This window comes from Myotis davidii, unplaced genomic scaffold (assembly GCF_000327345.1).
Source record: "Myotis davidii unplaced genomic scaffold, ASM32734v1 scaffold370, whole genome shotgun sequence".
NCBI lineage: Eukaryota > Metazoa > Chordata > Mammalia > Chiroptera > Vespertilionidae > Myotis > Myotis davidii.
In genome coordinates, this window is record NW_006288615.1 from 8106441 (window position 1) to 8118430 (window position 11990).

An 11990-nucleotide genomic window follows, 5' to 3' on the forward strand; every position below is an offset into this window, starting at 1 on the left:
CCCTGGAGCTTCTGTAAACACCAAACGTGGAGACAGCTCCATGGAGAAGGCTGACAGCTATCGCAAACATGCCCCCCTCACCCCCGCAGCCCACCCGGGAGCTGCGTGCCTGAGTCAGATCGTGTGCCTGAGTCAGAGCTGTGGGCAGAACCGGATCCAAGGCACTCACTTCCTGGTGCTTGGAAGCCCTTCTGTGGAGCTGCAGCCCCAGTGAATGGGTCTCTGCTTCCATGCCTCCTAGGACGGGGAGCTCCCCACCTGACCCGGGAGCCCACGACACAATCAAACAAGACATTTCCCTCCTCAAAACTGGCCCAGCCCTGTCCTTGGGGGTTGCCCAGAGCATTCTGCCCCTCCCCCAGGGCTGCTGCTGGGACCTCACATAACACCTGCATCCCGATCTTTTCCCTGCACACACTGCTTTGCATGGCCCCCCTGTCTCCAGGGGACTCTGGCCTAGAGGGAGGGGCGTGGCTGCAGGGGACTTGGCCCTGCAACCCTCATCCTGACTCTCAGGCTTGGGTCCTGTTCCTGTAGTGGCTTCCCTTGTCTGAGAGTGGGATTCTCGGGGTTCTCGGGATTCTCACGTTCCTCCACTTTCTCAGGAATCTTACAACTGTCTCTGAACTTGCCCAGGGGATGAATGGACCCCTGTCTACCCAAAGCGCCCAGGGCTCTGAGTCAGGACAAGCTCCAGCTCCACACCCCACCAGCTGCCCATCAGGAGACAGTGGAGCAGGGGTCCTCCCCGCTAGGCTAGGGGAGGAGGGGAGGGGAGTGGCCCTGTGAGCACTGGCAGTTGGGAGGGGGACAAAATCAGAGGGTCCCACTGTCAGACACTGTCTCCCTGGGTGGGGAATGGTCTTCAGTGTGTCCTGGAGCCCACATGAAGGTGGCCACAGGCACTCGGACAAGGCCTTGGAGCTGTGGACAGGTGAAGGCCAGGAAGATGGTCATAAGCTGCACCTGGACCAGGCAGGGCAGAGCAGGGAGGACGGGGCTGCTGGCACAGGAGAAGCATTTGGGAAGCGTTTGGCCAGAGACCTGCAGGCCCCAGCCCAGGTCCACCACCCTGAGAGCCCGGCGGGGCAGTGTGGTGTTTGAGGAGAGGAGGACCCGGTGTGGGCATATCGGACGCGTTCCATCGTTCCATTGGGGCCTTGGTGGCTCAGGAAGGGGATTGCTCGAGGTTCACACAACAACTTCGATTGCATGTTTGTCCAGCTTCCACCTCCACGTAATTCAGGGCGAGAGCACAGATCCTGTATTTCAGGAATTCCCAGAGGTGCTGGCAAGAGGGCGGGAGGGGCCTTCCACCCAAACCCCCGCGTCTCAGCACCCGGTGAAGAGTGAAAATCCCTACGTGGTGAAGGGCTTGCTGAGAGGGTAAGCCAGCCCCCCCAGGAGGAGTCCCAGGCCCCGATGTGACACAGCCAGCATTGGCCTGCCTCCTCCTCCCACAGAGACCCAGCTCCTGGGCGTGCCCATCTCCTCCACCCCTGCCGCTCCTTCAAGGCAGGAAACAGGCAGGACTAGGTGTGGAAGGAGGTGCCGGGACAACTCACCCTAAGGTTAATGGAGAGGCTGGTGAAGCAGGAAGACCCTTCCTTACAGAACATGGGCTGGGGTTGTGAGGGTAAGTCTGTCTGGCGGGGGCTGTCCAGGTGTTTGTAGACGCTCAGGGCCACCGAAGGAGAAGCAGGTATGTGGCCGACCAGCATTGTCCTCGGGGAGGTGCCTGCCCTCGGACCCTGGCAGAAGCAAGTGAGGAGCAGACAGCTGAGCCGTGGAAATTTGCAAAGCAGGAAGGAGACCAGCGGCAGCCACAGCCAGGACAGGGGTTGGCAGGGGCCTATGGGGACAGGAAAGCTCCAAGGGGCCTCCGCACGGGGCTGGGAAAGGGTGGTGTGGAGAAGGGGCTCAAGTGGGCGTGGCCCTGAGTGGGGCCACACAGAGCAGCCAGGGGCCATTCAGTCAGCACAGGGCCAGACTGGAGCTCCCCCCAACCCTCCCCCGGAGGGTGGAATCTATCGCACAGCCTGAACTCGGGAACCCACTAGACCTCCGCTGTGGCTGCCACGTGTGGGAGAAGATCCAGCCCCTGGTGCTGCAGGCAGGGTTGGAATATTTGGGTTTTTTATTGTGACAAATAAACATAAGAAAATTTGTCATCTTATCATTTAACTGTACAATTCAGTGACATCAGGACATTAACATTGTGCTACCAGCATCAGCACCCATCTCCAGAGCTCTTCTTCCCAAAATGAAACCCTGTCTCAATTAAACACAAACTCCCCAGCTCCTGCCCCGACCCCTGGCACCCACCATCACACCTTCTGTCTCTATGACTCAGATCCTCCAAGGACCTCACATATGCGAGGAAGAGGAGCTCCTTGAGGACATGTGCTGAGTGAAATCAGCCAATCAGAAGAAGATGGAGATGGTATGATTCCACTTACATGCATGTGGTAGCCGGTGTCATGATTCCCTTCCTTTCTAAGGCTAATGTTCCCTGTGTGGATGCACCACATTTTGTTTGTTCTTTCATCCGTCCGTGGACACAGGGGTTGCTCCCATGTTTTAGCTGTAGTGAGTGATGCTGCTGTGAACGTGGGTTTGCAAATATCTCTTCGAAACCCTGCTTGCAATTCTTTTGGGTGTATACCCAGAAGTGGAATTGCTGGATCATATGGGAATTCTACGTTTAATTTTTGAGGAAACTTCCTACTGTTTTCCACAGGAGCTGCACCATTTACATTCCCACCAACACTGCTCAGGGCTCCAGTTTCCCCACACCCTCCTGACACTGTTATTTCCTGGGGTTGTGACAGCAGCCACCCTGATGGATGAAGAGGCATCACTGTGGTTTGATTGGCGTTTCCCGTCACAAGCACTGTTGAGCATCTTTTCATGGGCAGTCATGTATCTTCTCTGGGGATGCCTATTCAAGTCCTTTACCCATTTTTAAATTAAGGTGTTTGGGGGGTTTGTTGTTGAGTTATAAGAGTTCTCTATGTATTCTGGACATTAAATCTAATATCAGATTTGCAAGTATTTTCCCATTCTCTGGGCTGCCTTTTCACTCTCAATATCATCCTTTGAAGCACAAAGTTTTTAATTTTTCCAATTTGTCTTTCTTTTCTTTTGTTTCCTGTGCTTTTGGTGTCATATCTAAGCAATAGTTGCCAAATCCAAGGCCATGAAGATTTCCCCCAGTGTTTTCTTCTAAGAGTCGTATAGCCTTAGCGCTTACGTTTAGGTGCTCAGCAGGATTTTAAGGCCCTAACAGCTCCAAGTTCCAGTCACCCAAGCAGAGCTCCTCCCGCCCCAAGCTCCTTTCTTCATTGCAATGCAGTGTCTGGGATTTCGTTTTAGCCACCCCCATGAAAGCAAGGGACAGAGGGCAGGGTTCATGAGTCACCCCCGTACCCCTGCCCCAGGATGGGCCCCCACAGCATGCCTAGCATCATCCTCAGGCAACCCTTGGAATAGATGAATGCAGGTGGGTTCTATCCCAAGGAACCTCTCAGGATTGACCACAGTCTGGATTCCTCCCACCAACCAGGGCTGATAGCCCCCTGTGGTCCTCTAGGCAGGGGGCCAGAGGCAAAGAGAGGCCCCAAGAGCTGGATGGAGAGGGAAGGGAGTGAGAGTTCTCTCCTGCAGCACATATGCCCAGGGGTCCACTGGGGTGACCCTGAGAGGCTGACCTGGTAGTGTCCCCCACTGTGAGCCTTCCAGTGTCTTCCCTGATCCAACCACCCCTTTACAGGGTCTCCACTGCTGTCCCAAAACCAGGCCTCAGGCATGGACAGATGGCCAGGGGAACACAGACACCAGGGGCCTGGGTGCCCACCCATCGGGCAGGAGGACAGTCAGCCTTGGCCCCAGTCAGCAGTTCTGGGCGGTGCTGGAGCCAGTGCCCCAGCCACTGTCCTGAGCAGGGCTGTATTTTGGTTCAACGGAGGAATGCACAGCCTGCTTCCTGTCTGGCACCTGCAGGAGACGCACCCTTAGAGGCTGCGAACCAAACGGTCTCTCAGTTGAGCCACAGCCACAGGCAGGAACCGCCCCTCTCCTTCGGGAGAGATGTCTGTAGGGTGTGCAGGAGAGTGCCGGTCCCCAGGGCAGAGTCGCCAAGAGTACAGACAGGGGTGGGAAGACAGGCAGATGCCAGAGCTGATTGGGGCGGGACTGGCAGCCTGGAGCCAGAGGGCTGGGACAGGGGGCACCACATTCCTCTGTGGCCTCTCACCCTCTTCCCCGATTGCCCTTCATATGACCCATCTTTGGAGGACACGTCAGAACTGAGTGTCGCGCCCACAGCAAGCCTGTCTGTCAGGGTGAGGACGAGAGGACAACCAAGGGCAGGAATGACTGGCCACGCACCGGGAAGTACAAAAGGTTTCATGTGAATTTTGAGGTCCCCTCTCAGAGAGGATCTGGGCCAGGGGTGGCAAATTCTGGTGTCCCTGGGGCCAGCAGGAGACAGAAAAAGGTGAGGCTAGCTGAGTTCTGCCTCACCTTACCCAGTTCCTGCCCCACCCCTGTGTCCCCCGGGCCCACACATGGCCCAGACCTGGCCAGGACTTGGATTGTACCAGGGGAGCTGGAAATGCAGCGTCTGTGAGTGACACGGTGGGGGCGGGGCCAAGTGAAATCCAGTGAGTTTCCCACTTGGAGGAAGGAGCAGTGACCAAACCCAGCCATGGCCCATCTGTGAGGGCCTTCTGCACAGACAAGGGGAGGCAAGCACATTCTGGACACGTGGTGAGCGAGGCTGCCTGCCCTCTGAGCACTTTCTCGAACCCCAGGGAGCAGGCAGTTCAGGGCCCCGGCTGGCTGAGTCCAGCTCAGTCAGGATGTGGGTCAGGACCAGCCGTGCCTCCCTGCCTGCCCGTCCATCCCACAGAGGAGCGACCTGCATGGTGAGGACTCCTATCACATTACTCATTCCAGAAATTTCCCTGGGGCTGTGCCCAGGCTCAGCGCTGACTCTGCCCTCAGTTCTCCTCTTAGTCCATGGAGGGCCCGGGCCCAGAAGCTGCAAGCATGGACACCAGGCAGTGAGGCTCCAGGGTATGCACAGGCCCTGTGTGGGCCTTGAGGGGGCGGGGAAGGCTCCCCAAGGAGAGCATCAGGGTGGGGTCAAGGGGGAGTGGGCAAGCTGAGATCAGGGTGGGGGGAGGGGCATGGCAGGATGGCCCCACCCACCTCAAGGCACCAACTGTCATGGTTTCCAGTGACTGGAGCCTTATTTAGACTCATCTGAGTGACCTTCACAGATGGACACACCGACCTCTGCAGTACCTCACCCCCCATGGCCCAAGCACCCAAATTACACTGGTACCCCCTCCCCACCCCACCCAAAGCAGGAACTCTCACAAGAGGATGGCCACATCCTCCCGTCAGAGGAGGTCCAGCCTCTGAGCAGCAGGAAACGCTGGCCTGCCCCTCCGCTGTCCCTCCTTCCCAAGCTCCTCTGGGCTCATCCTCCAGCCCACAGGGGCTCCAGGACTCAGGGATGCTGCAGGAAGCCTTGGGTGCCAGGAGGATGCCCAAGCCATGGCGTTGGTCCCCTGGGCTCTGATTCTGGACCTCTGCTTTGTGACTTCAGGAGCCAGAACTCACTACTAGACCAGAGGGGCCAGGGTCAGAGGGACAGCCTAGGCCCTGGTGCCCTAGGAACTGCCCCATAAACCCACGCCAGCCCCGATGCCCAGTGAGGCTGTGTCTGGCCCTAAGAGCTGGCCTGTCTTTGCATGGGGCACCCTTGTAACTGTCTTCTCGGGAAGGGGAGGGTGGCCGGAGCCCCTGAGGACATCAGGAGCAGGACAGAGCACAGGTGCCTTCAGTGAGCTTCGGTTCTGAGAGTGCCCCGGCCCCTCAGGCTGCCCCACCTCCTGTAGCACTGGGCACAGGTATGCTCACCCGCTGTGTCCATCCTGGTGGCCTCAGAGGGACACACCCATCCCCGGGGCCCCCAAATGGCCTCCTCTCATCAGAGGGATAGTCACTTCTGGCTTTAGGGCCTACTCCAGCGCCACCCCATCCCAACAGGGACTCCCGTCGGCATCAGCCCAGCTGGGGTAGGTCCAGCTTGGAACAAGGCCCCGAGGGGAGACAGGTGGGGTGGGACACTGGCCTGGCTGAACGTCTGTTGCCACACTCAGTCCGGAGGCCCCAGAAGGCCAGGCAGGGAGGGACAGACTTCTCTCTCTGCCCTGACGAATGGCCCTGCCTCTCTCCCTTCACCTCTCCCATGGGGATTGGGTGCCACTGGCTGGGTGCCCCTGCTGGTCCTTCATGTGGCTCTGGGAAGGTGCAGTGAGTGAGCAGAAATGACCTTCCTGTGGCAAGGATGAGGCACATTGCCCATGGAGCAGGTGCCCTGAAGGGTCCAGAGGGAAATCAGATTCCAGAAGGCGTGACCAAGCACAAGTCGAGGAAGATAAGGTCTCCTTTGGTCCTCGAACAGGTGGCTTCCCCTCCCCAGGCCTCAGTTTGCTCATCTGCTACATGCCAGTGCACTGTTGAACTCTAGGTTCTTTTCCAAACATCAGGGTGAAGTCACGGTTTGGTTCTCCATCAGGAGGAAGCGGTGGTCAGCATGCCACCTCCACAGCTTTGTGGCTACCAAGCACACGATTCCTCCTAGGGTGACTGGCCAACAGAAGGCTGGGCGAGTCCCCGCAGGTGAGGGGGCCAGGGGGAGAGGTCGGCCCCTCCCTGATTGTGGTTGCTCAGGTGGACAGCTTCTCCCAGGGCGTCTCCAGGTCTCCCAGGGAAACAGCTTCCCGACAACAGCGTTCCTTAGTCCCCATCGCAACAAGGCCTGCACTCCTGTTTCCAGGGAAACCCAGCCTTCAGCGTCCTAGTTGCCACAGCAACACTTAAGCTTCAGTTGCCCACAAGGTCCCAACCCAGAGGGGGCAGCTGGGAGCCCAGGACAGGGAGCAGGTGCCGCACAGGTGTGGGGCCAAGAGCTGAAGGAGGTCCTGGCCAGGATCCTGGGAGGAGACGCCCGGACTGGAGCCCGGCTTTCTCCTGGATCCTGTGCTCCAGCTGCAATGAGTTCTGCCTCCAGCGAGCCAGGCAGCGGGGATGCAGCCGAGCGGTCCCAGCTGGGGCTGGACACCGTGATCCAGGTCAGTGGGGTGGCTGCCCTCCAGCGCGCTCCCAGGAGCAGGCTCCAAGGGCACCTTGAGAGGGAAGGGACCCTGCAGAGGCCACGCCTCCTAGGCTCAAGGGGCACTTTGCACAAGCTCACGTGGTCAGCAAAAGCACACAACCGCATGCGCGTGCGCACAGTGCAGACTGACTGGGAAAGGGGGCTGGGGCCCCAGACCTCTGGTGAGCCCCTTCTCGCTGAGCCTCAGGCTTGCAGCTTGCACACGGTGAGGAGGGGGGACTAGATCCAGGCTGACTTCTGGGTCTAATTCACTGCTTCCTTTGTGGCGAAGTGTGGGAGCCGGCAATCCCTCGCCAGAGCTGTTTGTCACCTCCGCCCATGGGTGGGTGGGTGGGACTGTCCCCAGTGTCTGTCCTGTGAGTTCCAGAAGTTCTAGTTCTGACTTTCTTAGCCCCACTGACATAACAACAACGGCTGGGCTTTATCCCCATGCCCCTCTCCCCATCACCCCTGACCCAACCTGATGGCATCCCTGCCATCTTACCCCCTTAGGTGTCCCCCACCCCGGGCTATCACAGTCAGGCAGTCCCTGCTCTGACTGGCCCCAGGGGATCCCAACGAAGGCCCATGCAGCAGTGACTCAGAGTTGTCCATTAACTCAGTTCTTGGAACTGCGGAACTACACTCTGGAGGTGACGTGGTCCTATATCAACAATGCAGGTCCCCGGGGAAAAGCAACTGCCCACAGTTGGTGCCAGGAGATTAGGCAACAGGGTGGAGCCACCACACACATGTGCATGCACACACTCACACACACAGGTGCCCACACAGGACAGAATGTGATGAGGGTATTTGAGTCAGGTGATAAAATGAGACAAATGAGGTGACCTGGGTGGGTGACACTCTGTCCAGCTCTCAGGGGGGTCTCAGGGGGTCTGACCAAAGGTGGGTGAGGGAGGGGAGGGGCTTGCACACAGAGTGTCCAAGACTTTCAGCGTGTCCCAGTGGCCCCATCTTCCCGTGAGGGTTCCATCATTCCCCCTCAATTCGGGGAAAATAGAGGCTCAAGGGTGGAAGCAAGTTGCCACGGTGACAGGCTGGTTTGTGAGAGAAACACAGGATGGCGTCGATGTGGGCAGTGGGCATCAGTGCTTGGCAAACATGGCTGCCATGGGAAACTGTCATCTGAAGCCACAAGAAACCCCACGAGGTCTGCTCCACCCGCCTGGCCAACATCTGTTATTTGCCTGGCAGTGATTGAGATCTCGGTGCACGATACTGGGGTGAGCAAGCAGGCAGGCGCCACGGAAACCCAGATGGGCCTGTCCAGACGGGGCGGCAGGGCAGCAGATGGGGAAACTGGGAGCCTGGGCACAGTGTGACTTGAGGGCCTGAACATGCTCCCCACGTCAGAGAAGCCTACTGACGCCCCACCCCTCCAGCCAGAGGTGCTGTCTCGTCCTCTGCACACCCTTCCACTTCTGGCCCCCTTGTGCATCCACTAGAGCAGTGGTTCTCAACCTTCCTAATGCTGCGACCCTTTAATACAGTTCCTCATGTTGTGGTGACCCCAATTTCATTGTTACAAATTGAACATAATTAAAGCATAGCGATTAATCACAAAAACAATAGACAATTATATATGTGTTTTCCGATGGTTTAGGCGACCCCTGTGAAAGGGTCGTTCGACCCACAGGTTGAGAACTGCTGCACTAGAGCATCATCAGAATGCCAGAAGCCCCTTAGATTCATGTGGCCTATTTAGGAACTTGATCACGACGAAAGTGTGCTTGTATGTGTGGCAGCACATCTGTGAACCCCCAGAGCATGCATGGCTGTGGCTCACTGTGCTCACGGCCATCTGGTTCTCCATACTTTCCATCCAACTTATTGCTAACAGCCATTGGAGTGGCTTCCAATTTGTCCTGCCAGGCACAGCACGGCCATGAACATTCTGGAACATGTCGTTGGGGGCCTTGTGTATGCACCTCTTTTGGGGATCTACCCAGGAGGGCAAACAATCACCCTAAGTTTTGTATGTGCAGTTTTGGTGGATGCTGCCGAATGGATTTCCAAAGAGGTTGTGCCATCCAAGCCACGGGTGCCAGGGGCTGGTTGCTGCATACCCCAGCCAACACTTGGCACTGCCTACCATTTTCCTACATAGCCATTAGAGTGAATGTTCCTGAGTGTTACATTGTGGCTTTGCTCTCTATCATTTGCCTGATGACTAGTGTAGCTGAATATATGTCCCCATGCTTACTGGCCCCTTGGATACCTTCTTTGGTGAAGTATCTGCTCTAAAATCTTGCCCATTTTCCTCTTGTGGTGGCTTCTCTTTTTATTATTGACTTGGAAACAAGTCCTTTATTGAAGGCATGCATTGCAAATGTCTTCTGTGGTTGGGTGGCCTTTTCCTCCTGTGATGGCATATTTTGATGGACAGAAGCTCATCATTTTAATACAGCACAATTCTTCAATTTCCCCCTTTATGTTAGTGTTTCTGTGTGCTGTTTAAGAAACACACATTGCCCACTCCCAGGCCACAAAGATGTTCTTGTTTCCTTTTAAAAGCTGTGTTGTTTAACCTTCACAGGGAAATCTGACGCCTATGTGCAACTGACCTTTGTGTGCAGCTTGGGGTGGGGATCACCATGCGGTTCCTTCCATGTGCGTACGCAGTGGACTGAGGCCCCCTAGTGAGCATCAGCAGGCGGGTGCGGGTGCAGACTTTGGAGGCCCATCCCACTGCTCTGCTCCTGTTACCTCCACCTGGACACCTGACCTGTGCCCCCTCTGGCTATTGAACTCTTACTTATCCTTCAAGGTCCAATTCGCCTGCCACCTCCTCCAGGAAGCCTGTGTGGGTACTGGGGACACGGGAGCAAACATGATCCACAAGGTTATTGCCCTCCCCAGTGTTCCTTCATATGAGTCATTTTGCAGTTGGTGATAGTTATACCTTAGGTTGGGGTTTCAGTCATTCATGTAGTGACCCCTCTGAGCTTGCTGTGTGCCCAGCATCAATCATGCTGAGGGCTGGGGTAGGGGCCCAGAGATGAGTGAGCTGTCCCCCTCACCCCCAATGCCTCAGCCAATGCCTGGCCCGGATCTCCCCTGTACTATTAGTTGAGGACCAAACTGCCACTCATGACCCTATCCCAGGGCTCCAGGGCTCCGTGAGAGGCCTAGACTGAGACGGGCTGAGATACTCATGGCGGGGCCAGGTGCTGCCTCAGACACAGAGAAGCTCTTTCTCTTAAGGAAATGGAGCCTGGCGGGCGGCCACCCCAGCCCAGGGCCCTCTCTGCAGCAGCCAAGCTGCGGAAGGATGGCAAGCAGACATCCGGTGGCTGGACTTGGCTGGGGGCCCTGTCCTCGGATGTGTTCCTCAAGCTGTGCCCACCCCTGGCGAGGGCCAGAGCCACCCGGGGGTGCAGGGAGGCCTGTGGGTGTGCCACTGTGGAAAGGCGTGGGAGGCTCTGAGTGGGCAGAGGTGGTGGAGGAAGGCAGGCAGTGCGCTGTTGCGGGCGCCTGGCCGCCTGGTCCTCTGCCTGGGCTCAAGAGGGTGCCACGTGGGGGAGAACACCCGAGGTCAGTGTGCTTGCTGGATCCTGATCTCTGGCCACGGGGCGGGTGCTGGCTCAGTAGCCGCCGCCAAGGGCATTTGGGGGCCCGCAGGCAGGATCCTAACATTGCCACTCATGAGAGGATGACTGAGCAAGTCCCCAACTTCCTCACCCATAAAGTGGAAGTGAGAAGCTGCCCTGTGGGGTCAAGATAAGGGATATGAAGATGTTTGCTGAGAAACCTCGAGTGGTGTGTCCTGCCTCACTTCACTGATGCGGTCACGGGGCACTCACTCTTTCATGGGACAGAGCCCAGGCCTCCATCCTCCCAGAGCTGAGCGGGCTCAGTCTCTTGCAGCACCCCTGGCACCCACGAGGTGGCACTGTTGGACCCACCATGTCCACCCCTCCGAGGCCCAGGCCAGCCTTCTCCCCACACTGTGACTCTGCCTGGGTCCTGGTTGAGTTGGGGTCATTCTGTTGCCCCGCCCTGCCTGCCACTGGGCTCACCTGGACAGCCCAGGGGTCTCCCTAATTTGAGTCTGGGTGTGGGGGAGTCTCATTCTCCTTTTCCTAATCCATCCTCCACTCCCCTGAGGACCTGGACATCAGCGGTCTCTCCCTGTGCCCCTAGCAGCCTGGAGGTCCAGAAGGACCCACCCAGGGGGTTCCGTGCTGGTCACCAGCACGGGGAAATGGCAAGATCCCTCCATGTGATTTCCATTTCTGACCTATAAGTCCACTCGGCTCCTCCCAGCCGCCTCCCCTGTTCATCTGTGAAAAGGGGGGGGGGACTCCCTGAGACCGCACACCCCACCCTATAGAGCTGTGAAGGAGAGGGTTCTTCTGGGACTCCCCCCCACCCCCTTCAGGAGGCTAGGAGGCTGGGGCAGGTGACACCACCGGGCGGAGCAGGGTCCCCAGCCCAATTCTCTGAAATGCATCCTGCCCTGATGGGGTGGGGCTGACAGGGGAGCCCGTGTTCCCCGGGGGGGAGGCTCTCTCCTCCACGGAGGCAGGGGCCACTCAGAGCCCACCTGAGGCCACGGGGCGCCCGGCCCAGCTGTGACCTCTCTGGGTCTTTAGGGCAGGTTAGCGGAGGAGGAGGGCGCTGGGGAGGCCGGAGGAAGGAACAGGGCCGAGCTCAACCGAGAGTCCAGTCCAGGGTCTTTGGAGAAACGGGTGTCCAGCCCTGGTGTCCCTCGGCCGCCTCGGGGTCTGTGGAAGCTGGCGGGACTCTCCCAGGGCGCTGCCCGTCAGAGTGGACGCCCCCCTCCAGGCCCGGCCCC

General features: G+C 57.9%; 1 protein-coding gene across 1 annotated transcript in view; it reads left to right on the forward strand.

The window, feature by feature from the left end:
• The first annotated feature begins 7070 nt into the window (after nt 1–7070).
• The window catches only part of CROCC2 (ciliary rootlet coiled-coil, rootletin family member 2), a 74088-nt gene continuing 69168 nt past the window's right edge, over nt 7071–11990 (forward strand). The window contains 1 exon segment of the mRNA XM_015561813.1: nt 7071–7148. Coding sequence (XP_015417299.1) covers nt 7071–7148 — 78 coding nt within the window.